Source organism: Buteo buteo, chromosome 10 (genome assembly GCF_964188355.1).
Source record: "Buteo buteo chromosome 10, bButBut1.hap1.1, whole genome shotgun sequence".
In the NCBI taxonomy this organism is placed as follows: domain Eukaryota; kingdom Metazoa; phylum Chordata; class Aves; order Accipitriformes; family Accipitridae; genus Buteo; species Buteo buteo.
Genome location: NC_134180.1, coordinates 35,696,200 through 35,723,669, shown reverse-complemented (window position 1 = coordinate 35,723,669; position 27,470 = coordinate 35,696,200). Strand labels below are relative to the sequence as shown.

Here is a 27,470-nt window from a genome sequence, read left to right as displayed (position 1 = left end):
ATCTTCCAGGGTCCATGGGGTGAGATGAGGAGGGGAAGAGGGCAGCATCATATAGCCAAAACTATTTGTTCATTTAAAAAAAAAAAAGACTTAGAAAATTTCACTTTACTCTCTGCAAAACTGAAATTTTCTTAGCAGAAAAGAATAATTTCAAACATTTCAAAAACTGCCCCAGTATTCCTCATCCTGCTCCATCTTGCTTTCCCCCTGGCTTTAGCAGATGTGTAGTCAAAATAAGCCAATAAAGCCATTGAGCTAAGTGCTGCTGAGGGGCTCTGTGGCTCAGGAGCACTCAGCACCTCGCTGCTCTAGGCGAGGAGGCGAGAGCCCTGGTATTTCTAAAAGCATTAGAAAGGTGTTCGTTATTATTAGACATTTAACAGCTATTAATCACAGCTGGTAACTTGATTTCCTCTAAATGTTTTGAGGCACCCTCTGATATGGGCACCACCTGCTTGAAATTGAATAGTGGAAAGGTAAGGCAAGCTCTGCGTCGTATGCCTCTTTCCATGGGGGTGGCTGGATGGGCGACCGATGGGGCTGCCATCTCCCTTATTCAAAGGAAATCTACTTTTTCCTCTTAGAAGAAGCAAATGGTTGTATTGACCTGCATGAGCAGAGCACCGACCCCATCCTGCATGGCCAATTCAGTCTCCCCCATCCAAACTGAGGATGAGCGAGGGAACCGTGACCTGGGCTCCCCGTGCCAGGTGGGCACAGAGCCTTGTTTCTCCTCTCCTTGCTGGATCATGACTCATTTTCTTCACCTTCATGGCATTGGCCTTCACCATATGCCCTCACCTCTCTGCACAGCCTACGCCTGCTGGCTTGAACATGCCCCTCGGATGCTCGAGTGGAGGGTCACATCCCCGTGGGCATTTTTAGCTTGCTTCCAGATGAGCATCCTAACCACCAGACAAAGATACTAACAGTGGGTACTGCCGTCTCTTCCTCTGGAGGGGCTTTAAAAGGTTATGGCCATGCCACATCATATGATGGTACCACGATGGGCCAGACAAGCACAGACTTGCTCAAGAAAGCAAGGTCCAGCCTTGGACCTGGCCCGAGGAGGGATATTTATTATTTTCCCTACCACAGCCAGGTCACCATGGTCCCAGGGAGACCTTTGTGCGTCAGTGCAGGATATATAAACACAATAACCCAAAGTCAGAATTGGCTTTGTTACTAAGGCACCTTTATTGCTGGTAATGCTGTTAAGGGGCAGGATTGGCCCAAGGAGTAAACAGGCTCAGGCGGTTATAAGCACCACCATCATGCAGCTGGGGGGGGCTTGGGGAAGGCAGGGAAGTCCCTGTCCCCACTTCCAATGCCAACGGAGAGGGTGGTGGGGATCCAACACAGGTCCTGGGGTGGCTGTGGGAGCCAAGGTTGTCACTGCTGAGCTAATCCAGTGGTCCTACACTAACCCCATCTGAATTTTGGCCATATAAAAATCTTCAGGTAGTGCTTAAGTCTCCTCCCCCACACCAGTGTAAACCAGAAGTCCTTCTGCTAAGACCAGCAGTGTGAAGTCAGCCCCAAGCATGAGGAGAGCAAGGACCCAGCTTTCCAAAGCCTTTGCTCCTTGCTGGGCTGAAAATTGACCCCAGGTCTGCTGACTTGATCCACGTGATGTCCACATCCCCTGTATCCTGGATGTGACCAGTGTTGAGGCTTGGTCACACCTTATCTCATGGAGAAACTGTGCCCCGCAGCCATTTCCAGCAAGCAGTGCCTCCGGGGAAGGGCTGCGCCAATGTGTGCCGGCACCTCCGGGGACCATCACGAGGGTCTCCGTCACCTGATGCTTCCAGTTTAGACGTGAAGATGAGGACCGCTGAGAGAAACCAAAGCCACATGCTGCCTGACCCCACCTCAGCCAAAATATGCCCACAGAAAGACATTAATGGTCAGCAGGAGAATAGCATTAACATTGCAAACGGTCTTCCACAGGGGCTTTTCCTCGATGCTGGTGAGTCTCCTCTCCAGGGCTGCTCTCTCCTCCTGGGACAGGGTGGGTGTGGGGCCGGTGGACAGACCGCAGAACCACAAGTACAGCATTTTCCAGCAGGGAGGCTTGGCTGCTGCGAGAGACGGACCAAAAAAAAAAATGGGTGTTATCATCTAGGTGGGACTCTTCCCTCCCTCCTTCCGCTGGTTTGGAGGTGCATTGAGCAATCTGGAGTGGGGCTCGAGATGCACCTTGGGTGGGATATGCAAGATAATGAAGGGAAGGGAAGGGAAGGAAAGGGAAAAGAGAAAGCTCTGCCTCAACCATGTACAGCACAGCCTGATTACAGTTGGTTGATTGCAACACCAATAGTTAATTAGTTAATTAACAGACCTTTTCCCCCTCCTCCCTGACCCAGCTTCCATCCACTTTCACAAATTCCTGACAGCATGATGGTCCATTTAGAGATAGCCTGGCTTATTTATTACACGTGACATGCCGGATGAAGCATGTGTTTTAATTGTCAGCCCTGTGCCGTGTGTATTTTGCTAGCTGTTCTTTCCAAATATAACCTTTTATTGAAATGCAGAATGTCATAAGGCCTTGAAAAAGGTGTTACCTGGAAAAAAAAAACTCATTAAACTGTCAACTGCTGTGTTTCGCATTTCCTTTCCCATCATTACTAATTACCAAAATACCAAGACATTTGTTTATAAAATTCTGAGCTAGTTAAGTGAACTAGAAATTGATAAGAAAGAATAAAACATGCTGAATGGCTGCATTCAACTTAAACCCAAACTTACTCTATTGGGGAAAAAAAATAAGAGATTTCTTTAGTTGTTCACTTCGGTTTAGCTTGGCTGTAATTGGTACCAGTGTCCTTTGGACTGACCAGAAACAGGAAGGAGTGAAGAAATCTTGTGTATGTGCCTTTCTTCTGAGTTCTGCTCTGTAACCTTGGAAGGTTGAGCTCAAAACCAGAAAGCTGCATTTTTTTAAATGGATTTGCAGAATAAACCTCTGTCTGCTCTAAAAAGAACTTGCCTATCTTCTGCTACTGTTCTGTCTCCTGACAACTTTTTAACTTCATTTGACTCTTCACCTTCCTTCTTATTAAATACCCTTAGTAGGACACGCAGCTATTTAAGCAATTTGAGTCTAACTATGGCTTATATAGGATATAATGGAAGATGAAAGATACTATTGGCATAAAGTAAATGAGAAAACTGAGGCTTGTGGATTTATCCTAGGACATCCATGAAGTGCACGTGTCTGCCTCCAGGGTCTCACGGTCCCGTCAGAGCATGATGCTATTTTGATACAGTATGTTACAGCATCACTGGGTGAGTTTGGCCAGCAGAGCCCACACAGGGGTAAGGAGGAGGCATTTCTAGCACATACACAAGGGGTTTATCTCCTAGCAATGATGAGGACAGGAAAGGATGCCACTTTTATGTGCCAAAAGTTGAAATTAAAGAGCCTGCCATGACTTTCATAGCACTAGTGGTAGCTGCTGCTTTGGTTATGCCTGCAGTAGTGCTGTGGAGCTCCTAAGAGCATCTTGGTGAGACAGACAAATAGATGCAGTGTCATGGCACAAAGCCCCAGTGTCAATGGGGCAAGGAGCAGTGTCCCCGCAGCACAGACCTCCATCCTCCCAAGGGATGTTCGTAAGTGGCCATTGACTCCCATCTAAGGAGTCCAGCACAGCATTAACTGTCCACACCTGAAATGCTAAAATAACACTGTGACTTGGGCAGAACTGGACTGGGGTAGTTTGCATGGGTAAATAACTTGTTCTAGGGAGGAGAAAGAAAAAACTGAATTTTACTGAATGGTGGGGGTTCTTTTTTTCAGGAATGGCAGCTCTTCTGAGCCATTCAGAGGACTGTGACGTGAAGGTAAATGGTAGAAGATATGTTGGGAGGACCAAGAACCACAACACTTTCATTTGTCACATCATTATAACTGGTATACCCATAAATACAAGCCCCAACTCCAGTGAATGCAACAAATGACCTCTCATGAGCTTTAGAGGGACTTGCATGAGATCTGGACTGTGCACTCACATGCACACGAGCGTGCTTGTTCACAAACAGCCACCCTACCTGCCTGCTCCTTATTGCCTGAATCTGCACTTTCGACCAAGTCACTCTCTCCGTTGGCTGGATTGATCTGTGCTGCTTCGCTCTTATAATTTTTCAGGTCAATGTCAGGTGCTTTTCTGTGTCTTGTCCACCACGTCAGGCAAGCGAGCTGCAAAGTGGGACAGAGAGCAAACAGGTTATTGCCTGTCAGTCCCAGACTGGCATGACAGTCGTCTCCCTCTTTTGGGGGGGGCACAGATCCAAGACAGTGCTGAGAGACCTGTTCTGGGGCGATGGCTGTTCCTCCACTTTCTCTCACCTCCCTTCTGCATAGGTGCCCACACCCTCCATTGGAGCTGAAAAAAAGTGTGAATTAATCTAGTTTCTTTCCTTCTATTTTTAATTAACCTGTTCCATCCCTGTCTCTACCAGGAGTAACCTTTTAGCAGACATTGAAGAAGCAGCTTCCTATTTGCTAGGCTCACTTGATTGACATGAAATAATGATAATCTGCATCCAGAATGGCAGCCCTCAAACCGGGAAGGGTAATAAAGTAAATTAAAAAAAAAAAAAAAAAGAAAAAAGAAGCCAAGATAACCCTCTGGATACAGTCAATCACGGACAGCAATTGTACCCTCAGCAGAGAAAGATCAGTCGGGTGTTGGCATGCAGATATATGGCCATAAGGGCATGACGCAGATATATAGCCATGGGAACACTAGTATTTGAGCAGCTCCTTCTCTGGGACATGGGGAGGCACTGGAGGATCTTCTGCCTCATCTCAGTTGTCATTTTACGAGAAAAGAAAACCCAATGTGAACACTAAACCTCACAGCTGGGACAAGCTCGCATCAAAGGAGCAACCTGCACTTCCAAATGAGCTTATCTGAAGGCTCATAGTGGGAAAAGTAGCAGTATTGTGTCTCTGCAAGTGCAAGTATGTGTTCAAGAAGTGCAACTATGTGGGCAGACAGAGGCATGACAGTGAATACCAAGTCACAATTTGCAGGGAGGATTGTACCATACATTAGACCAACAGGTGTAGTTCTAAGTAGGAAAATATGAGCTCTGGGCACACACTGTAAGACCTGCCTGTCCAAATGCCTTTTTTTTTTTTTTTTGCTTGTTTGTTGGTTTGGCTTTTTTTCTTTGTGTTTTTTTTTTTTTTAATTCCAGTTTTCTCTATTGGGCCAATAGAAAACATTACCTCTCTCTGCAGTCTTTCAGTGAACAAACCACTGAAAGCCATGAAAGATGATCAGCCCTGGATAAGCTGCTGCAGCTGCAATCTGCTCTGCTTTACAAAAGCAGGAGGTCTGAAACTCTTATCCTAGCACGAGTCTGAAAGTCTTCTCCTCCCTGGGACACAGGGAGTGAGTGCACAGGAGGCATTAATCTTGCAAACCTCACAGCGGTCCTTTTGCAGCTGCGGAGTGGGGTTAACCATCCCAGGGGCTCAGGTCTTTGAATTTAAGCCAGGCCTGCTGCAAATTTGGCTGACCACAGCCCACCAAGCAGCTTGGTGGCATGGACGCTTCCTAACCTCTGCGGGCTCTGGCCAAGCCAGGCAGCAAGGGCCACGCTCATCAGTCCCACTCAAATGCAGGTGCCCAAGTCCATGGGCTGTCCTCCCGCCCCAGCCTGTCGGCTGCTTTGCGGAGGAGCCGCAGGATGGGACCCGGGCAGCGAAGCTGCAGTGGTGACACCAGGTCAGGCAAAGTCACACATTTGCCTGACGAGCGGCTGCCTCCCTGCTCTGCCCATATGGAAATGAACGTCTCAAATGGGTCACTTAGAAAGTAACGTGAGTTTAATTTGTGAATTTTACACACACAAATCTAGGCAGGAGTTTCCAGCTGACACAAAATGTTGCATAATTTCCAGAAGATTTATAGCTTTATTTAAATCATTTTCAACCAAGATGAGCATTGGGCAGGGCTAATCTTTCTTGTCACGATGTGCTAAATTGCTTTGATTTGATGATCCTCATCTTTCTCAGGGATTCTTTTTTTTTTTTTTTTAATCACTTAGGAAATGTCACTGGAACATAGCAAAGTTTCAGGGTACTAAAGGATTTCCAAAACTTTTTTTCTTTTCCCTCCTCTTCCCACATGTCACTGAATGACTGTCTCTTCACATTGCAGCAAAATCTGCAAGGGCTAGAGTTTACCTGGGGCTCAGACTCTGCCAGACGGACGCGATTCCCAATTGAAAGCAGCATAGACACGCAGGTTACCTCATCGCATATCATCCCACTGACCCCCCCAGGAGCTGGTGCTTTGGCCATGGCCAAATAAAGCAAACCACCACCCTAGAGGGCTCCTCAGGGAAGCATCACACCAACGCTCCAGCTTCAAGCTCCCCTGCAGAGGTTTTGGCTGGCTGAATTCCTTGAGGAATTCCTTTCTCCTCTTTGCTATCGCCAGGAGGACGCATGCTGGGGCAGATCGGCAGCACCGTGTGACCATGGGGGCCACCACGGGGCTGGCTGGCACAGACTCACGAAAGGATGGGGATGGGGAGGCAGATGATGGCACGTGTTTTGCATGCCTGGAGAAAGCAAGCAAATACATAAATAAGAAGAACTGCTGACAGGGGAGCTGCGTTAGCATAATCAGCTTGGACCTTGGAACTGCTGCCCGAGGCCACCATGCCCAAGGGCAGAGGAGTGGGGGGTAGCCACTTGGTGGGTCCCGGGGAGCCCTGTGGCTCGGCTCCCCACTGCAGAGCCATGCGTGGGCACTGCTCAGGGAGCCTGTGTCCCCCCTTAGTTTGCTCCTCCATGAGTGCCTGGTTCCCACAGGAGCTGAGCGTGCTTTGCTCTCAGTGGCACTAAATGATGCTGTGGGAGCTTCAGTTGCAGCACCTCGGAGTGCACGGGGTGGGCTCTGGCCAGCCAAAGCGGGCTTGGTGCTCCTCCTAGGCTCTGCACCTAAAGGAGCCACTCAAGCCAGACCTCAAGACGCAGGGAAAACATCCCTGACCCCAGAGCACATCAGGTGGAATTGCCAATCCATCAGCCTGTCTGGGTGAGCCCTGACCCCCAGGGAGGTGACCTGCTCGTGTAGCATTCATGCTTTGTGGGCTGTTCCTCTCCCTTTTCACCCTCATATTCTCCTTGGACACGGGAGTTTGCAAGAACTCAGCAAAGTTTTTCTTTTGTTGTTTGTAAACTAGAATAAATCCTTCTGTTCCAAAATGCCATCTGGCACCTGACAGTTGTGTTTCAGCTTCACAGTCTCAAATTTAATTGTAAGCTCTTTTGCAGGGTTTTCAAGGACGGCGTGACACAATATGGACTACCTACAATGAAGACATATGAACTCTGGAGCATACCAAACAAATTCCTTGCATACTTGTTTTCCAGCACAGCATCAATCACCACAGGGATGGGAGAGTGTCCAAAACAGCAGGAGAAAATGCTACAGCTTGCAGTTCTTGGACCGTAATTCATTTAAAGCCAGGCACATTAGCTGTAACACTCTTAACATGAGATACAAATCTCTTTTCTCCTTTTGCCTATTTACTATCTCAAAAGCATTGAGATTCAATATTTAAAGTTGTCCAGTGTAGATCCTCAGGTGGTGTAAAGCGGCATAACTGTGCTCAACAGCTGTTCCTGGTCTTTGAAGGCAATGGAGCTATGCTGATTTACATCTGCTGAAGTATGATCTATCACTATATTTCCTTGGCTGTTTCTTTGGTGGCTTGTTTTTCTTTTCCTTTTGCTTGACAAAATAAATGGTGTAATTCCTAGTTCTTATATGGTGTCTTTCATCATTACATCTCAAATGCTAGCAGAACTAGCCCCATGCAATTTTTATGGGGGAAATATCTGAGGCTCATAAAGTGAATTGACCAACACATGGGGCTGGGAAGCACCAGAGCTTCAGATATCCTCAGCTGGGACACCCAGTATCCCCCTCTCAGCCACTACCATGGAGACATACACCACAGGTTTGCCCACTTGCATGCCAAACCCCAGCAACGTGAGGTCGCTAATGGCCAAACACAAAGTTCAGGTGCCAGTTTCTACCCCGAGGGTTAGAGCCTGACATGTCCATCCTGATTTCTACCTCCTGTCCTTCCTTCACAAAGCCCTTCTATCCTTGAGCCATCTCAGCACAGCCACAGACTAACTTGAGATGAGGAGACAAGCCCTGCTTGCAGGACACCATGAGAAACCATGCCACCAGGAGTGACGGTCCAAACCTACACCTGCACTCATGTCTAGGACAAAAGCTGGGGTCAGTCTGACTGAGAGAAAATGAAAAATGTTGGGTTTAATGCTACCCATTCAGATTCATGCCAGACAGGCAGCAACCCAGCAATGTTGGCACCCACCTTGGCTTAAAACCCATGCCTTCACTTTGGCTATTCTCTGAGGAGCAAGGGCAGACCTTTCCTGTTGAAATTTGGGATAAGTAGTAGAAAGTGAATGAAAATCAGACTAAAACCAAGTAGGGGCATGTTCTCCCATTCATACTGAGCTACGGAAAGAGGGAATTAGCTACCACTTAGTGGCACAAATTGCCTGGCAGCCCATCCCATTTTCCTTGTGGTGGGAAGATACTGGCGGAGGCGGGTGGGGGGAAGAGGGCACATGGGACATGGATGGTCATCACTGTCATCAGATGATTGATCTAGGTCTCTGTGTCCAGCCTCTCACTACCACAGACAATATCATTAATTCTTTTCAATTTTCTTCAACAGAATCTCTTACACAGAGGTCAAGCACTGAGCTCAGCACTATGTGGGGTCCATAGCCTACCAAAAGGTTATTCTAAACATCCCTCTTTAGAACACTTCCACAGAAAAGCCCAGCCTATATTTGTTCATGGCCAGCAATGCCCTTTACCAAGCTCTCCTCCCTCCTTGGCTCTCCAGATGTACCTGGGGGCCCAGCCACCACCCCCTCGTCCTTTGTTCCTCTGAAATAACTGCACACAGCTGTTTCACACAAAATCCTATCCTCCCTGAACATCCCATTGGCTTTTCTCCCTGGACCACTTCCAGTCCAAATCCACCTTTTCCGAGCATTGGCTCTTTGAAGAATGTGTCAAATAAGGTCCCTTAAGTCTAGCACCTATAGAATCCCCTATTTCTACTGAAAATCTCCTCTAAGGAATCTCTTATGATCATAACTTCTCTTTCCCTGATTCTATTATAGTAGGTCTCCAACCTGAACCCCACCTCTTAAAACACGATTTAAATGTTTTTATACCTGTGAGGTCAGACTAAAAAGCCGGTAGGTGCTATGGCCAGTTTCTTCATTTCCTGGACTGTTGGTATGATGTTCACTATTTGCCAGTGCTATGTTAATGCATCTTATCTTGCTATTGCTGTGGGCAGGGAGCACTGCACATGTTTAGTTATCACAGGTCAGATGATGAGTGGGAACTCATTAAACCACAGTAATTAATTGCTGGCAACCATCTGGCCACCCCGAGCAGTAGTGAACAACGTAAGCAGCAGAACTAATGGTGCCTCCTTGCCAGTATTTCTCTCTCCCATGTGGATCCTCTGATAGCTAATAAAAGCTGAGACTTTATCTCAAAGCAGACACAAAGACAGTGTCTCTCTCCCCCTCTCCTCTATCTGAGCGCTTGCTTTCATGTAATCTTTAGGAGCTGGGTATCTTTGACACCACTAACATTCAATCAAACATTGATGGAACTGGTTAATGCTTTACAAGTTATGAGGAAGCAACAGATAGAAAATGCTGTGATGGCATCACCCTCATTTCCTCATGCAGTTAGACAGGAAAAAAATGGGTCTTTTAAACCTATCCAGTAACCTTTGTTTGGAGGTACATGGCAGTTTTGTTATATTGACAGCTGCTTTAAAACTCTGGGAAGAGTTTTTTTAAGGTTTTATTATATAAAGGCTCCCAACTCTGCACCATTTTAATGTGTTAAGTAAAAGAAAGTTGTGCCTGACTCAAAGTTATTAAATGTAATTGAGATCACATTGGGACAAAATGTTATTTTCCTAAATGCCCATGTTGCAAAAGATATTAATCTTGTTTGCCTGCAAGATTGATGCTGGCTCTGCTGAAACAGGGTAGATGCTACAATTAGATATATTTAATTCCTCCTCAGCAGTGCTCTGTAATATGATTTAATCTCCTTCCCCCTCTTCTTTTCTTTCTATTCCAGTTATGATGGGCTGTGGTGTCTGCCCAACTCCAGGCACAGCATGGGAACTCACACTCAATTTGAAGCACTCAGTGCCTCAGGAAGCATTAACACTATGCGACCTGGGGAATAGAAAGCTGAGGAGCAAGGGCTTCTTTGCAGCATATGCACTACACACCATCTCTTAGCCATGGGAGGAAAAGAAAAGGACAGATTTCAGAGATTTTTGGAAACCAAATGGGCACTCTAAGAAAAGGGTGCCACTGCAAGTCACTTACTTACCTTTTCTTCAGGGATTGGTGGGGTGCAGAGACTAATAAGGACAATGACAATTGCAGTGAGGACACAGAGGATGAGGGCAAAGTAGAGGTAGTGCAAGTCCTTTAGCACAGCTGGTCTTCTGTCCTCCTCACCGCAAGACGGTGTGCTATAAATAAACTCGATGATCATCCGAACAAGACCAACAGCTAGCCCAACCATGAGGCCCCAGAAAGCACCCTGAGAAAAGGCAAGCATAAAGAAAAGGTCACTGCATGTTACCTTTGGTTAAAGGTTTCTCTTCTCTTCTCTTTTCTCTTCTCTTCTCTTTTCTAATCTTTTCTGCTCTTTTTTCTGCCCTTTCTTAGACCAAGACCTTTTATGCCTGATGGAAACCCACACTGACATGCATCAGAGGATGTTTTCAGTTAAAACTCCTCATTTTCTCTTTCTGCCCTTGAACATGGAACAGACAGAGCACAGACAATGCAAGAGTCTCCTTCTAAAAACATGCCTCCAACTAGACTTTGATACATCATCCCTAAAGTGTGGAACAACTTTTTGCCTTTCATGCTTTCAAATGGGACTGCCAAAGAGTACCACTTGCAGTGCCTTCTTGGAAGCAAACACACATACACTAGAGACTGGGCTGAGATCCACTAATGCATGCCAGGGAAAGGCTGTCTAATTGTCACACTTTAGCTGGACTGGCTTTTGAGTTTAAAGAGTCTCAAAGGCTAGGTACTGAGGGGAGAGTTATTTATTTATTGCATCAAATTAAATATGTATATCAATTGGTTGTTGACACGCCACTTACAGACTCATTAATCCTCTTGCAGAAGATTGCCAAGATGAAGAGAGCTGTGATCGGTGGGGCTAGATAGCTGGTTATGGACTGAATGTAGTCAAAGAGCTTGCCACTGTTGGCTGATTGAATGATCGGGATCCAGAGAATACTGATGACTACAAGGATGAGGATAAAGACCCTGGAAGATGAGGATAAAATTGTATTAGTTCCGCAGGTGGTGGAGTCCACCTGAAAATGAAGTTTTGTAGCAAAAGACACTTCCAGTTGCTCTCAGAATTTCCTAAGAAAAAATCTACAGATCACTCTCAAGAAGAACCTTTCCCTGTGTACACAGGAAGAGAGAAAATTGTTCTCTTCTAGAAAGTCAATTCAACCAACTCCCAAGGCTAACTTCACAGATTTCAGAGTAAGCTCGGCTAGAACTTGCCAGTCAACACACATGAGAGATCCACAAGGACATGGTGGCTCCCACCATGAGCTGGATCAGTGCAAGCCCTTCAACCTGGTGTGTCCTAGAGAGTGACATGTTCTTTGAAGGACTAGCTCTCGGATGTGACAGAGAGAGGGAGCTGGAAGTTTGTGGAAGCAATCTTTCTGCCACCTTTCCAAGCAGATAACATGCTCGGTCTGGTGCCTTTGCCAAATTCCAACTCATTTGCTGCTTATTAAAATTGCTTCTGAGGTCTCAGGTGCATACCATAACCTTCCTTCATCTTTGCACTGTATGTTATAGAGGTTTCTCCATATTGCTGAGCAAGAGGTACTTCCCCTCTCACTACTTTACAGTGGTGGAGTATGAGATTGCCCGCAGCCTTCAACCACCCCACAGCAAAGTTTAGAATTTAATGCTCATGACTGGAGAGGAAAAGCACCACAAACATGCAGAAATCAGCTTAAATTCCACTATCAGGAGAAGAATTTTATATGCCCCTGATATAATGCAGTACCAAAGCTTGCTCGCAAAGGGTACTATAACTTATCACAGAGATAGAGAGCTGGGAGGCCCAGCTCTCTGCACTTTTCCCTGAAAAAAGGAGTAATTGCAATGTATCACTCCCATCTGATGCAAAAATAACACGTTCTTAAAGACCTCTGGTGACAGTGACTCCAGAGCATCTTTGGCTTTTCTAAAAGTTACATTTAAGGCACTATTTATGTTAAGTTTAGAGAAGAGAGAGGCAATAATCTACCTAGCTCAATGGTACACTCAGTGTTTCTCTTTGACCAGGTCTATCTGAGATGAAGCTGTAAAATGTAATGCTCTTTCCCAGGCTGCGTTCCTGCTCTATATTTTAGGCACCAGATTTTTCTCAGTGAGTCCAGACTGAAGAATGTAAATGCTGTACTCAAAACGGATGATGAGAGCTACAAGAAATAAAGAAATGTAAGGACCTGCCCACAATCATCAGCTCCTGCTCTGAAGCCTGTCTGCGGATCCGCTGCCAGATGTCTATAACGAAGAGAGTGCTGCTGCTGTTGAAAATGGAGGTGAGGGAACTCATCAAGGCTGCCATCATCACAGCAATCATCAAACCCCGGAGCCCTGGGGGACCAAAATAGGGAAGAAAAATCAGGAGTAGACCTTTGGCCTCTCAGTACTGTTTTTTCATCCCAATGTCTGGTAAGAGCACTAAGATTTCCTCATCCTTAGGATGGATAAGGGCAGTCTGATCCCCCCCGTGCAGAGCATGGCTCAAGGCCACCTACACAACTGTAAAGGTTTCTCACCATTGGGCATGAGTTCTATCACGAGTTTGGGGTAGGCAATGTTGGAACAACCCACTGCAGCTCCACAGACCCTTCTACAGATGTCTGGGTCCACGCAGCCCACTTCATCTGTAGAAGACAGGAAAATAACAAGAAGTCAGTGTAAACCCCATTAAGCTATGGTTGTTTAATTCAAGGGAACAAATCTTGATGCCTTGTGCGTTTTCATATAAATTCAGAGATGCAGCTGGAATACAGCTAGAATGAGTGGAGCTGAAGAACATTTTACATCATTGTAAAATAAAGGTGAAACTGCAAGATGACATTTTGCAATTCTGTTCAGGGTACAGATATAACTCTCCTGGATGTTGCATAATTGTAATCCTTGACAATTTGTCGTTTGTGGGAACTGGACTGTTTCCATGAACCTGTCAGCTGGGTTACCAAGGATGTTGCAGGCTGACTTAGTCCAATTTGAGGAAATCTGGGAGAGAGGCACTTTCCTCCAAGAGTGGTCCTCCGAACCAGGGTATTCTTCCCAGGAAGTGGCATGCTCTGGAGAAACCAGCAACGAGAGCTCCTTGGGAGACAACAGGAGGGGAATGCTTGCTCTTTCACAAAAGAAGGCTGTTTTGCACAATCCACCAGGAACTGATTGAATCTGTGTGGTAGATTGCTAAAACTGTCACCAAATATCTAATGAAAGCCATAGGATCTGAAGGACAACCTCAATGCCCCATGTATTTCATCTCACTGACTTCCTCCAGATAGACAGATGCATGCAATGTCCACAGCATGGAGCTATATGCCCCCAATGGCAAAATATGCCCCATATGGACACTCCCAGTGGCTTCTGCCACTGTGGAAGCACTGGAGGTGAAGGAAGGGCATGGGAACACCATTGCACAACAGGAATCTATATGAGTATGCCTGCAGGACAGCAGTTTCTGAGGTGTAAAAGTGCTGGCAGACCTGTGTGGGATTAGTGGTCATGGCAGGTATAAAGCCCTGTGGCAAGGAACATGGGAAGGCTTACCTGGGTAAAGAGCTCTGCTGATCATTCCTGGCATGACAATGAAAAACATAGGGAAGATTTTCAGATATCCTCCCAGCACAGATCCACCTTTGGCATGGGAGAGGTTCTTGGCAGAGAGAGACCTCTGGACTATCACCTGCAACAGTGCAGAAATGGAGCAGAGAGTAAAACAGAAGCACTACAGAGAGAGCAGGATCCATCCTCTCTCTGTCTCTCATTCTCATGGATGACTTTCATCCAGCAGGATCCCAGAGTGTTTTGCATGCCAATGGCAACTTTCCCATCTCAGTTGACTGCAGCCTGCTGCCACTGCTCAGAGCTCAGTGCACAGGCTATAGGAGAGGGCAGCGTGGAAATTTCCTTTACAGGAATCATTTCGCCCTTGACTGAAGTGAAGCCACCTTGAGAACTGGAGACAGCAGCTGTACAGCAGCAAGAGACAGGGAATGAAGCAGACTGTAGGTGTTTTGGTATAAGTTCAGTGGTGTGTTTTCGTAATTATCCCATCTTAAAGCACAGAAGCACCATGTCTTGAGAAAAAAATACAGTTTTCCTTCTTTCTAACTTGGAAAGGAATAAGAGACGTGAGAACTCTGGGCATACGAATGGCTTCTCTGGAGGTCTACACAAGGTCACTGCAAAGCCAGCTCCAGATCCACATTTTCATATCCTTGTCACACTAACTCAATGAAGACAGCCAGTACTAACCAGTCCACAGTGGGATAAAGGGAAGAAAATAACCTGCTCGCTCTGCACTAAGAAGCGCACAAAATCAGCAGCTTGCTGAGAAGGTGGAAGGAGTGAAATATTCTGGTCTAGACCAGTAAACTGGTAGTAACTCCTGCATAGTGAGATACAGTCAGTTTTCAGCTCACAGATCTACAAAGTGAGTGGTGGTTTGCCTTGAGAGGGAAAGACTTTCTTTACCTGGTCAGTGCACCAGCACCAAAGAGCCAGCACAGAGAGGCCAAATATAAGGCCAGGCCAAGGAATGTCTCCTGTGACTGGATCCCTGAACAAATGAAAGGCATCTGCACGTGGGACGTGACAGGTCGTGTTTGGGACTATGATCTTCGGTATTGCTGTGCTGTATTTCTCCTGAAGTCCTTCATACCAGCCAACTTTTTCAAACCCTGAAAAGAAAATGCCAGTGATTTAAGGTCTGGTGCTCCCTGCAACGTTATTTCTTTATCTGAGTCTCATGATTACTTTTCTTTTCTCCTGTCTTCCTCTCATCTCCTTTCTTTTCATTCCACCCTCGCTTTTGGCATTCAAGATTTTTACAGGAGTCAGTTGGATTTTGCCCAGAGTCCTTATGGTTTTAACAGTGCACCCTGGAAGGGGATCAATGCAGGAAAATATCCATGATCCTAATCCCCACAATGTCCTCAGCATCTAGTCTTTGTTCACACACTCTCCAAGAGCTGGAGCAGAACGGTATGACATGAAACAAGATATACCTATATTTCTGTTTGCCAAGGAGGCTTAAAGCAAAGACTAATGATGGTTAGTTCCTTGTTGCTTTTTTATTTTTTTATAAAGCTCAGTTACACCCAGATGAATGCACAGTAACTCCGAAAGTCAACAGGCAAAGTCACCAGAATTACTCTGAATTTACATAAGCATAGTGAGGGTTGAATGTGGCTCTGGGAATGCAGTGTTGCAAGCTCTTTGGCAACTCCCAGTAAACCTAAACTGGTGAGGTGACGTTATCCAGAACCTTACCTCCATACAGTTAGTGCAAAGGATGAAGCAAGTCTGATGGCTTGGTGAATGACAGTTGTGCTGGCACCACTTCTGTGAGTGCTTAAAACTAATTTCTGCACCATACATGAAAAGGTGAGGTACCCTGCTAAGGTCTAATGACCTTGGGACCATTAAACTAGTGTATGATGCCACTGCAGGTCCCCCTTACCTATGAACATGAGGACCAAAGCTCCCAGCACCATGATCAGAGTCTGCAGCGCATCTGTGTATATCACAGCAGTTAAACCACCTGTCAGGACAACCAGAGACAACAGGCAGAATGCATCACCATGTACAATGAAACAAGTACGTCACCTGGAAAAAGGTTTTCTTTGGCCCCAGCCCTGTGATTTCAGGACAGACCCCCTGGGAGAAGCTGGCACTGAGCTGATCCCCAGGACCCTATAGTTGTCACAAGCCCTTCCATGAGGAATGGCCTGAAGGGCTTGTCCACATTCATGAGAGGACTTGGAGGCAGTTCGGCATCTTAATATCTAAAGATGTTAATGTTACAAAAAGAGAAAAAAAGAGGAAATGTGGGCAGTGGTAGCTATTTGCAGAGAGGGAGCCAGGAGCCTTCTCTAGTGTTAGAAAATTCTCTAGAAAACAGTGATGTTCCCCCCATACCAGTTTCCCTTGGGCAAGGAGGGGAGAGGGGAATAGCCAGAGGTCTCCAACAGCTGGGACTGACAGGGCAGGTACCAAGCAACTGGGGGAATCTCTCACTCAGGCCAGGACCTGAATACTTTCCCCTATATAGGAAAGGGGAAACTTATATCCTAGGCTTCACTTCAAAAAGTTTCTTTTAAAATCAGATTTTTACCAGCTATGGTGTAGACAGCAGTCACTGCTAGCAAGACCACAGTGGACAAGTAGAGGTTCCAGCCCAAAGAGATTTGGATGAACAACGCTCCAGAAAAAATGTCTGTCTGGAATAAAAAAAACCAAGGGCAGTCTGGTGTTAGTAGTGCTCCGTGCAAGTGAAATCTAATAAAGCAGCCTGCAGCCCTCTGCGGCTGAAAGCATTGACGAGGGAGGACACCACGAAGGTGAAGTGGAAGAGGAGGAGAGAGCATGGGGCTGTTGGCTGTGAACCTTCTTGTTCTCAGTGTAAGAAAAATCTTTCCTCCAAGTCAGAGCTCTCAGCATCTGGGAGCTGGGGCAGCAGAAGGATGAAAATCAAGGTCCCACGCCAAGGCACTACAAAGCAGTCAAAAGACTGTCTTACAGGCAGCATTCGTGGCATGTAATCCTGACTGGCACAGACAGGTATTGGCGGAAACTGCCACTCCTTTTGCTGACTGTGAAGGCATCTGTGGGAAGCAGGAGCCCATGTATGCACAGGCAGACACAGGAGGGAAAGGGGGGCAAATAGCAGAGACCAGGTTCTACCCAAGACTACATCTTGGTGGCCTCATGGCCAGGAGAGACACTCTAGCTTGAAAGACCCCTAAAGAATCACTGATGTCTTGTGCCATGATTTATTTACCTGAAAAGGGTGACAGCTCACTTTTCTATCCATGCAGTTCAGCATACTAGAACGACTCCTGAAAAACGGGTTATACCTGCTGAGGACCTCACCAGAAATACAGAAAGCCCCATCGGCTTTGTTTTGTTTGGACCTACTGGCAGAGAGGGTGAAACCAGAAACTGGGTGAAACCTGGAATTATACAGATAACATCATTCAGATGCAGAAGGTAATATGGGAGATGTGTATGTTGGGAAATCAGTCTGAAGGACACCTGCAAATCTGGTATGGGTTGAGATACAGATGAAGACACTTGCCAAGGGAGACAGAAGCGATGAGGCAAGATTTATATTTGCTGTGCCTGAAATAAGCACCTTAAAAGCAAGCACTCAGTGCAACTCCTGACCTCTGCAACCCTGAGACAGGACAACCACTGTCAGGATACCACAGGAGCCACTGTGTCTTCTGGTTTTTCAATTCCCAGCAGGAAATAGAAACACCTCTGTAGCCATGCAGGATCAGTCCTTTGACAACACTGTTTATTGAGATCTCTGATTTTCTTTGCAAGCAGGGAAGACTCTGCAATGCCCTAGTTGCTAACCTATGTTTGGGCAAAAAGCATAGGGAGAAAAATCCTTCTTGTAACCAACTGCCTGCTGTCCAGCCAGCCGCTAAATGAGCTCTCTACAAACAATAGCACTGCTTAATAGAAAGCACCTGTCATGCCCATAAACTCCACCAGCCACATCCGTCAGCCACGCGTGAATTAGCTGCACAGAGGAGAAACCACTGAGATGAAACAGCAATGACTGAGGCCAGGGTCCTGCTCTGAAAGGCATTGGAAAATACTGTTCTGCTGAAGGTCATTTTGGAAGACTGGTCTGTTTTCATCACATATATTGATTGTGTAGCTGTGCACATTGTGGTGCTGTTGCAGGAGAAATCTTCCATTTACCCCTCATGGGTAAAGAGGCTTCAAATGCCTCTTTGCAAGACCCCATCTTGCAATGCTTCAGTCCCACAGAGCAAAGCTCCTGGAGGCAGCGGTGACAGCGATGGGTGACATGACCAAGAGCTGGCCATTAGAGGAGGAAATCTATCCCATACTCCCAGCCTGGAACTCCTCTTAATGCACCTCCCAGGACCTGAGACATAATAAGCTTGGGGAAGGACCCTGAAGCCAGCTGCAAAAGGCGCATGGGTGCCTCATCTCCAGCTAATGTCTTCCAAGGCAATTTGACATCTAAATACTTCAGTAGAGTCTAGTGAAAACTGACTTGTACTGGCCATGGGACAATCAGCTGGAGACAAAGGACTGATTTTTTCAGTCCCTGTAATGGACTCTGAAATACAGTCCTTTCCCTCCAAGGGCACAGGTGGTTCTTAGCAAATCTCTGAGCCTAAGTTCTGCCTCTTTATTAATGGCATTTAAATGAAGGAAAATACCCAGTAGCTTACATTAGTTTTTGGCTATCGGCAGGATACTGTGCTACAAGCATCCAGGAAAGATGCTGAGTTTTGTCTTAAGCCAGAACCTACCCCCCTTTCACCATACCCTTTTTATATAACAAAAGTGACAGAAAGAGAGAGGAATAAACATACCTAATGCTGAAAACTCAGCTACAAGAACAACAGCAGATTTATGATAATTTAAGAGAATTTCACATCTACAAGATGCAGCCAGCCAGATCCTCAGATGGGGTAATGCTGCAGTTCCCCTGTCTATATTAGCTAAGGTTTGATCTGATAGAAGAGAAAAAGCAGGCAGACAGCTTATGGTACTTACACAGTTTAGTAATTAGCTGCCATATCCCTGTAAAGTTCTCGCTGTGCATTGCTGTTTAATGAGGGCTCTCTCTTTTAGGATAAGTCTCCATGATCAATACAGAGGCAGGTATTTACTTGAGCAAAGCAGCACACTAACAGACTGCTGCTGTTTCTGGTAGCTGAGCTGGTCCTTTCAAGGACATCTGAGTTATCTCTGAGCAGCTCTGCATTGTACCAGGATGACCTACCCCTGCCCTAGACACAAGGGTTGTGTTCAGTCGGATACATACGGATATCTTGGTGAATATGTAGAGAATGAGGGACAGTACGGACATGTAGATTTGTATCCTCTGCCCTCCAAATCTCTTCTGCAGGTACTCAGGCATGGTGACCACTCCTGCTGCGATGTAAACAGGCACAAAGATCCAGCCGAGAGCTAGAAGTGCCCAGGTAGCCTGTTAAGGAGACAGAGAAAATAAAGGCACATGATTCAACACATGGAAATGTCCTTCTCCTCTGTTCTTTCAGTGAACATCCTAAGAAAACAGAAAGGTACAGTACCATGCAATAGATCTGGAAAGCAGTCTGACTTTTTCTCCCTGCTCAGAAGATGAGATGACAAATGGAGGAATTATTACAATACAGTTAGAAGTTTTTGAAGTTACCCTTCTAAGCTCTGTGTCTCTCTGTCACGAGTGGCACATCCTGTTCCACCTCCTAGCCTTTCGGGCAAGATAGTGTATTCTGTTGCTCTGGATCTCTGAAAGATGGTGTTGTATTTGGTGGCCTTTGAAACCACTGATACTGTGTCAGTGAAGGGTTAAGTGATTCAGAGAAGGATGGGAGCATCTGTTTGTTGCTTGATTAGCAAGTGATGAGGCTGAGGCAGCAGACTGTCCCTGCGGAGCATAAAAATAAGCAACAGCAAGACTCTGCTGCGATGTTCTCCTTGCAGGCTGACGCAGATGTGCTTCTGTCGCTGGTAGATAAAGGAGCAGTTCAATTGCTTTGCCACAGGTGAAGGGTCCTTTGGAAGGTGTAAAGGCATCATGTATTTCTTCTCTGAAACCCAGCAAAAGCCTGAACAGGAGATCTTGAACATGACAGCCATTGGATCATCAAACTTCACCTCCTGGTTGTCTCAGGCCATTACCTTTCATCCAAGTACCTTACATTAGTTCAGATTTTACTTTGATCAGTTATTTAAGTTATCAGAAATTAAACCGATCCCTGTAAGCAGAGATTGCGAGTGATGGAGGAGAACAGCCATGGCCCCCGCAGTGGCAGAGACTGGCTTAGGTAAAAGATGCTCATACAATCCCTGCAGCTGAGTGATGTCCCATGACAAAGGGAGAGAATAATGGCATATCTAAGGTCCCTTTCCAATCTGAAAGAAATGAATCTAAACTCATGAAGTTAGATTTGCCCTGACATACAATCTTGTCTTCATGGGTTTCTAAAATGACTTGAATAGATTTACTTAAAGTACAGCGATATTGGTATGTCCTACATGCACCAGGCTGAACACAGGCTCTGGTTTCTTCACAAAGGACTTAAAAGTGATCTTAATGGTTTAGAAAAAAAAACAGTGCAGTGAATAGATATACCAGCAAAGAGCTCTTGGTGGGCCCTGCCTGTGCTTGGCAAGTATCTGGCACTATTAGCAGTCTCTGCTGATATAGACAAGAGATTTAGAGTTAGGTGAGTGATGTTTATTGTGAGGCTGGCACTAATCTCATTCCTCATCACTGCAGCTGAGAAATTTCATTAGTATCACACACCAAGGGCCTGGTTTTCATGCACTGTGTGGTGTCAGTGGCAATTTTCCAGGCCACTTCAATAGGGCAGAATGAGACCTGCTTTCACACTCAGGTGTTCACCCCAGAGACGTCACTGACAGGTGAATGCAGTGTTGCCAATTCTCATGGTTTTACATTGAATTTAGGAGCACGTGCTGTTTTTTCAAACTCCCTGTACCCCGAATCCTGTGATTATCCAAGTACCTTTTCAGCATTCATTATCTTTTATTTTAATCTTCATGAGTGCAGAATAAAGCTTAAAAATATGGCCATGTGCTTCTGGGAAGGTCAAAGAGCTAATAATTTTAGTGAATTCCACTTAAACGAAAATAAAGATCTCATGTTTTTAACGCTATCTGAATGTCTGGAGGCTTCTTTCCTGAGGCTGGAGAACTTGTAGTTGCCGATACTGTTAGCACCTGATTTTGGAGACAAACCCCCAATCCCTTTGTAAAGAGTGACAGTGTAGTTGACAACATAAGTGACGCTTACATTCCACTCAAAGCCCCCAACAGCAAGGCCCCCAGCTGCTCCAGTGCCCGCCAGGCCGATGAATAAGCCACTGCCCACATTGCTTGACATCAGGGATGCTCCAATCTGAAACACATAGCACAGGCATAAACCCCAGAAAGCCACCTTGAGGAACTTCTGTATAAGCCCAAGCATTTTCCCCAGGCACTCTCTTTCCCCAGGGCCCCATCCCCTTGTAGGTAGGTAGCTGGGTGCTAATGGAGAGTTGTGCTTTCATTCTCCTTTTAAAGGAAACTATGTTTTTATATCTTAAAGTGGGTGTGTCTACTCCCTTCCACTGCCCAGACTCCAATGCAAAGCTTAATCTCAGAATCAGGGTTCACTTTGTCAGTGGTTCTCCTGAGATATACACCTGTTACGGGGAGTACAGCGTGGTGAGGGAAGTCTGGTGGCAGTAACAGATACCTCAGTGTCCGTGAAACATGATAGATTTCTCCATTCCCTTGTTACTCATCCAGCAACGTGCCTTCTCCAGCCTCGCTGACCCTTGCTCTACCTCTCCGCGTCTTGCTGACAGCCCAGCCTCTTTGCACTGAACACGCTCGTGGTGGGTTACACAGCCACGGTGACAGGAGCGCTCTCTTGGAGCTCCTCCTAAAGGAGGAGATTCCTGAACCGTAGCAGGGACAATATGAGAAACATGCAGGCCTTTTGTGTTTAATGTCTACACATAGGTTCAAAGATACTCAGCTCTGCAGTAGGCTGGAAAATGCTAATGCCCGAGGTTAACTTTAACTGTAGCTGTGGGCATGGTAGGCTGTCCCTACCATGGCTCATTGACACCCTAATTAGAAGAATGCAAGCTCCAAGGTGCTTTAAACAGGGCAAAGACCTCCTTTCTGTATGTCAACATCAAATCTCTCTCGGGGTCAAATGAGAAGTTACCCAAAGGATGAGTCTAACCCTTTTGCCTCTAGAGAAATTTCGCTTTTAGCCACATTGCCTACAAGGAGCTTTTTCTCTCCATACTACTGCTACATGTGAAAAAAGGAGTGATGGAATTTGATCTGCTTCTCACCTTTGAGCAAGGTAAAACATTAATATGTCATCAACACCCACACTGATTCCTGCCAAGAGCTCTGCCTGCTTGTCTGTCTAAGAAAACTCTTGATTAGAGAGCTGGCTGCTGCAACATGAATTTGCAATTGAGGTGGGGATGCTCTCAAGAAATGTAAACAGTTTTCCTGATATCTATATCAGATACAGAAATACAGAAGATACATGGCACAGGAGCAGCAGTGTAATATCAGGGTTTAGTTGAGGCTGTCTGACACACAGCAGAAATCTGTCACACCCGTAAAAAAAAAAATAAAATACATGCAAGCCAGTCTTGTATTCAAGGTGAAGGCCACAAGGAGCTGAGCCTGCAGGAATGCTGCAGAGGTGGAATCAGCTCTCTGACAAACAAAACTGAAAAGCAAACAGCATTATAGGTTGCTTTGAAACTATAAATTAGGAAAGCCAAGAGCCAACCTGTACCCACCAGACTCTGTGGCCACCTGTGGCTGGAGCCAAAGCAATGAGAATGCTTTGGGGTTTGGGTTGTTTAGTGTTTTGGGTTTTTTTTAAGAAAAAAAGAATGATGTTGGGGAAAAAATGTTCCATTTTAGTATCTTTTAATTTTTGCCCTCCTAATTAGAGAAAACCATCAAGCTAAGCTTTTCCATTAAATGTCACTTGCCTGAGACAGAAATATAAAGAACATTTAAGAAATAACAGATTTTAGAGAGGTGTATGTGTCTCTGATGGAAGAGGTTGAAAATCTAGCCTAGTGAATTTATGGGCAATGTAAATCCAAAGGAAAAATAGAAAAAAATACAGTGTTTTGGTTGAGAAGTGCATTTTGTTACCCACGACTCACTGGAGAGATATATGGTGCTAGAGTCTGGCATTGGCTGAGAAGGATCTTTATTCCTGTGGCGTTTTTATTCCTTTCAAACTTTAAATTATCTTTATATGTACCTTTCACTCCCAAGAAAAGGTGCCTTCAATAGATTTTTTTCTTCATAGTGAAGATTTATACTTTGGTGGTTTGAAGTTTATATTCTTTACATCGTTAGTCAATAATCTCAACTTTACTCTAAATAGCAAGGGCTCAGAAAGTCCTGGGCTTTGGGATTATTTTTTCTTCAGTCTCTAAATGCTATTTTACTGGATAGCACATTCCTAGATCACCTAATGCTCTCTTAGCTTGGGGACAAAGGTATCTTTGGTGAGTTGGGGCCAAAGATTTTCAAACCCAGCTAGGCAGTCAGCGCTCCCTCACTTCCATCAATGTGAACAATTTTATCGCTGAGTTTAGCAGAGGAATTCAGAGTTGAAAAAAACCTGAAGATGCTGAGCTATCCTTTTGGCCCAGGAGCTCCATGCTGTAGCCCATAAGCAAAGCTGCATGGGATGATTCCTGGTGGATCCTCTTCATCTCAAGACTACAGTCAAAACATGTATGGACTGGGTCCCCTCACTAGACTTGCCGTCCTTACATCTGGAATTGCTTTTGAACCATGAGGAACAGAGGGATGCATTTCACTCACAGGCCACCAAGTCATGGATCGTCCAGCTAGGAAATAGCCTCCAATGGTCCCCCGGCTTGCTCGTATCGATGACTGGAAGCACAGGAAACAGAAGAGTGTTTTCCTCCATTCACCCACCCTCAAGTCAGACCCAATGCCCATCCCAGTAGCCTTGATACATCCCATCAGCAATCTCATGCACCACCCTAGTCCTGCTTCCTTGGGTGTCACTGCAGTTAACTGGCTCACCCTACTCAAAGCAGCACAGACAGGTAGCGCCTGGCTCCGATGCAGGCTGAAGCAGGACCCCTGTGAAAGGCATCTAATTTTGAGAAATCAAGAGGTTTGTCAGCTCTCAGCCATGTGAAGATACATGTTTGCAGCTCCAAGAAAGGCTGCCCACCTTCTGACAATGGTATGCATTAAGGGGAAGCATTTCCCTCCTCACTGGCTAACACCCCTAGCAAATGCCTTCAGAGCCAAATAAGGGAGAACGTGTCACGGGTGAGAATCAGAGGACAACCTTGGATCCCATGGGATGCCATCAAGGACTGCATTTGGGCATGACATGCACTCCAGGATGGTTAGCAATGTCTCGCTGCAGCTCCTGCTGCCTTGCTTCTTCCCACTGCTGTGGATTCAGGGTTTCCAGCAGCCCCACACTTGCATGGCCAAATCATGCAGCTCCATCTAGGAACTGCATGAGAACTGCAGGGATTTCAAGAGCAATAGGATGTCCATAGGCCAGCAAGTCCCTCCAATGTGACTGAGGCTGACTGTGCTTGCTGTTTGCAGCAACCAGGAACTTGCAGTCGGGCACTATAATAAAATGGTTTGCTGCAAACCACCTGTGCACATGGCAGCATCCACACTGGTGAGCAGCACTGCCACCAAGCCAGGAGGAGCCTGAATGCCTGGTCTCAGCATCAGCTGCAAAATTATTACCGTGTATCTGTTAAGTATGCCAGTGTTCACCCATTGCTTCTGCCTCTCTTTGTGCAGGTTTCTGATAGTCCAGCTTTGGAAAGAAGCTGCTTGTACCTTTAATGACTTCTCCTTGAATGTACCAGTTGGGAAAGAAAAAATGCTTCAGCCAGCCAGAACACTACAGGTCTCTATGAAAGAGGCCTTCACAAAGCAACATGAACAAATAATTAGCAACAATCTTTCCAAAGCTTTTTAAAGTCCCGTTTCAGTCTTCTCCACCCCAACCCTGGCTTTTCTTTTGCCCCCTGCCTGCCCACACCCTGGTGTGAGACTACTTTGCAATACGGGAGGTACACATCATCCCCAGAACAACCTCCAGGGAATGACCCCTTGGTTATTCCCCATGTGGGGGTGAGGGCTCACTGGAAGGTCACTGTCACCCCTCAGTAGACCTTGGGATAACGGTGTGCACAGAGGATGCCCTTTGCAGGCAAACACCTTTGTACCCATGAAGGGTCCAGGGAGGATCAAAGGCTCTCCGCCTCAGGCGGACCTAAACCCAGTCACCTCAGGGACTCACCCATATCCCAACGGCGAGGACAAAGGCGAAGTAAAAAACCACGACGATTATGTCTGCCACCTCAAAGGCCACTCTCGTGTCCCCCGGCAGCGCGGGCGGCTCTGAGGCAGCTGGGGTTGGCTGGATCATGGCTGCAAGCGAACTGCTGATTTTCTCTCTCACACTGGACTTTGGCGCACGTTGGCCTTCATCACTTCCCTTGTAATAATTAACAGGGTGGAGAAGGTGTGAGTGGGGAGTGGGAGCCAGGCAGGACTGTATCTAATGTTTTCCCAGCAGGTCCCAGCAGGAGCTTTGGCTCCACGGTTCATCAGTAAGGACCTTCCCATAGCTCTGTGGTGTGAGCATCCCTCCCAGATGCTCCTGTGTCCTTTTACCAGTGTTCCCCTCTCCTGCTCATTTACCCATTGGTGTCAGCCACTGGGATGGCAAATGGATAAGTGTCACATTGTCTTGTCCCTTGCCCCTCTTTCATATCACTTTCTCTGCAGCATCCTATAGGGGAAAGTTCCCCCTTAGAGGAGCTGCCATAGAGGGGAGTTGGACTTTCTTCCTGGTGCGGGTGGTAAGGATACTGATCTGGGCAGGATGGGTGCTGCAGAGAGACCCACAGCCCCGGCGGATGGTCAGCAGACAGGGAGCACGTGTTACACTGCACATTCACTTTGCAGACAGCAACAGGGGGAAGCGCAGGGAGGAGAGAGCTCAGTTTTCTTGGCAGGCTCTCCAGCATGCACGTGGCCAGCAGCAAAGTAGTTAAGCTGCTTGCGTGACAAGCAGAGCCAATGCCAGGTCACCTACGTGAGTCGGGAAAGCTGCAGTGGCAGCAGGAGCAGTAGCTGTCTTGGGGCATGGGCAGGTAGGAGGGGGCTGTCCCCTACCACAGCAGCAAACTGCGAGTCACAGGTCCTCCTCCCCATCCCTCCAGCTGCCAGGTACAGCAGAGCCATTTCTCAGCTGCCTGGGATGTCTCGCCCATCTCCACCTCTTAATGCTGGGGCCAGGTAGGACCTGAGCCTCCACCTCCCTCTGTACCAGGGTCCTGCTCAGAGGTGCTGGGAGGAGTCCAGGATGGTCCCTGCGGGTGCTTCATTTGATGGTCATAACCCAAGAGCCTGAGACAGGCAGACAGGCACAGGCCTGGCTTCTCAGTGTGGTTCCTAGTGATGCTAATAGACATTCGCCTCCCACAGGTTTTGGCTCCTGACGCTACCCTCAAAGCCATGAGGGCTTGTGGCATCCATTTCCTCCTTAAATAAATACAAACATCTCCAGACCATAGCTGGCCTAAGTCACCCTCTGGAGATATCTCTCCTCTCTCTCCACTGGCTGAGGAAGAGCTACTTTTCTCCTTTCTGCTGAGCGCCCACGGTGCAGTGAATGCCCCTCCAAGACAGTGTCACTTTCCCCTGCCTCACTTTCCCCAGCCCCAGTAGCACCAGGGGAATCACAAGTACGCTGGAGGTGGTTCCTGAGCGCTCCCATGGAGGGGATGCTGCTGTAGGAGAAGACAGGGCAGTGGGTTGGGTTAGCAGGCAAAAAGGCAGGGGCTATGATGGATGTCCTTGGGAGAGTTTTGGTTTGGGGCTGCCACCCTGGCAGGCTCAGCGGGGCTTACCCTGAGTCCTGTGAGAAAAGAAGTCATAAAGGGCTCTAGCTGGATGCTAAAAGAAAGAGGAGAACACTTGCAGTTCCCTGGTCCTCAAAGCACAACCATCTCCTACCTCCCCCACCCTCCACCATCCGTGGTCCCTCACCCCATGACATACCAGCTGGGACATTTTAAACTTAGGTGAGCTTTGCTTGTTCTTGGTTTCAAGGGAGGCAACAAAACCTCTTGCTCATTTTGTTTTATCCCCCTCTTCCCCGAGCATTTTCTTGCAAATGCTGGCTACCTACTTGCTCATTAATTGCACTGCTAAAGCAAGGCCCCCGTCCACCCCTGCTCCCTCGTCCGAGGCTCTCTGGGAGCAGCACCTCCCCGTAGTCTCATTATCCACAAGAGGCTTTTCAAGACTGAAATGTTTCAACAAGCTGAAGTACAGTTACCAGAAATTAAATACCTGGAAGCCTAAATCCCCTGGTGTAAACAGGCAGCTCTCCCTGCACAGAGCTGATTTTCACTCACTCACACGCTTTTCCTTCTTAACGCCG

At 46.6% G+C, this 27,470-nt stretch overlaps 1 protein-coding gene across 1 annotated transcript; it reads right to left on the bottom strand.

Annotated features, from left to right (window-relative positions):
- Nucleotides 1-1,875: 1,875 nt before the first annotated feature.
- SLC5A9 (solute carrier family 5 member 9) lies at nucleotides 1,876-25,460 on the bottom strand. The gene is made up of 14 exons (XM_075037069.1): nucleotides 25,317-25,460; nucleotides 23,831-23,902; nucleotides 21,258-21,362; nucleotides 19,257-19,421; nucleotides 16,554-16,659; nucleotides 15,900-15,980; nucleotides 14,912-15,117; nucleotides 13,985-14,120; nucleotides 12,970-13,077; nucleotides 12,634-12,784; nucleotides 11,251-11,419; nucleotides 10,458-10,673; nucleotides 4,060-4,207; nucleotides 1,876-2,084 (listed from the first exon to the last, which is right to left on the bottom strand). Exons 1-14 carry the CDS (start codon nucleotides 25,443-25,445, stop codon nucleotides 1,876-1,878), a joined length of 2,001 nt encoding a protein of 666 aa, XP_074893170.1. The 5' UTR covers nucleotides 25,446-25,460.
- Nucleotides 25,461-27,470: the final 2,010 nt, after the last annotated feature.

Excerpts from the sequence above, each read along its gene's own strand:
- SLC5A9 (XM_075037069.1), bottom strand. The coding sequence starts at position 25,445 with ATGATCCAGCCAACCCCAGCTGCCTCAGAGCCGCCCGCGCTGCCGGGG. Across the intron at positions 23,903-25,316 it reads TCCTCGCCGTTGGGATATGG|TCATCGATACGAGCAAGCCG; the intron begins GTGAGTCCCTGA and ends CTGTGCTTCCAG. Across the intron at positions 4,208-10,457 it reads CACCAATCCCTGAAGAAAAG|CTCGCTTGCCTGACGTGGTG; the intron begins GTAAGTAAGTGA and ends CCCACTTTGCAG.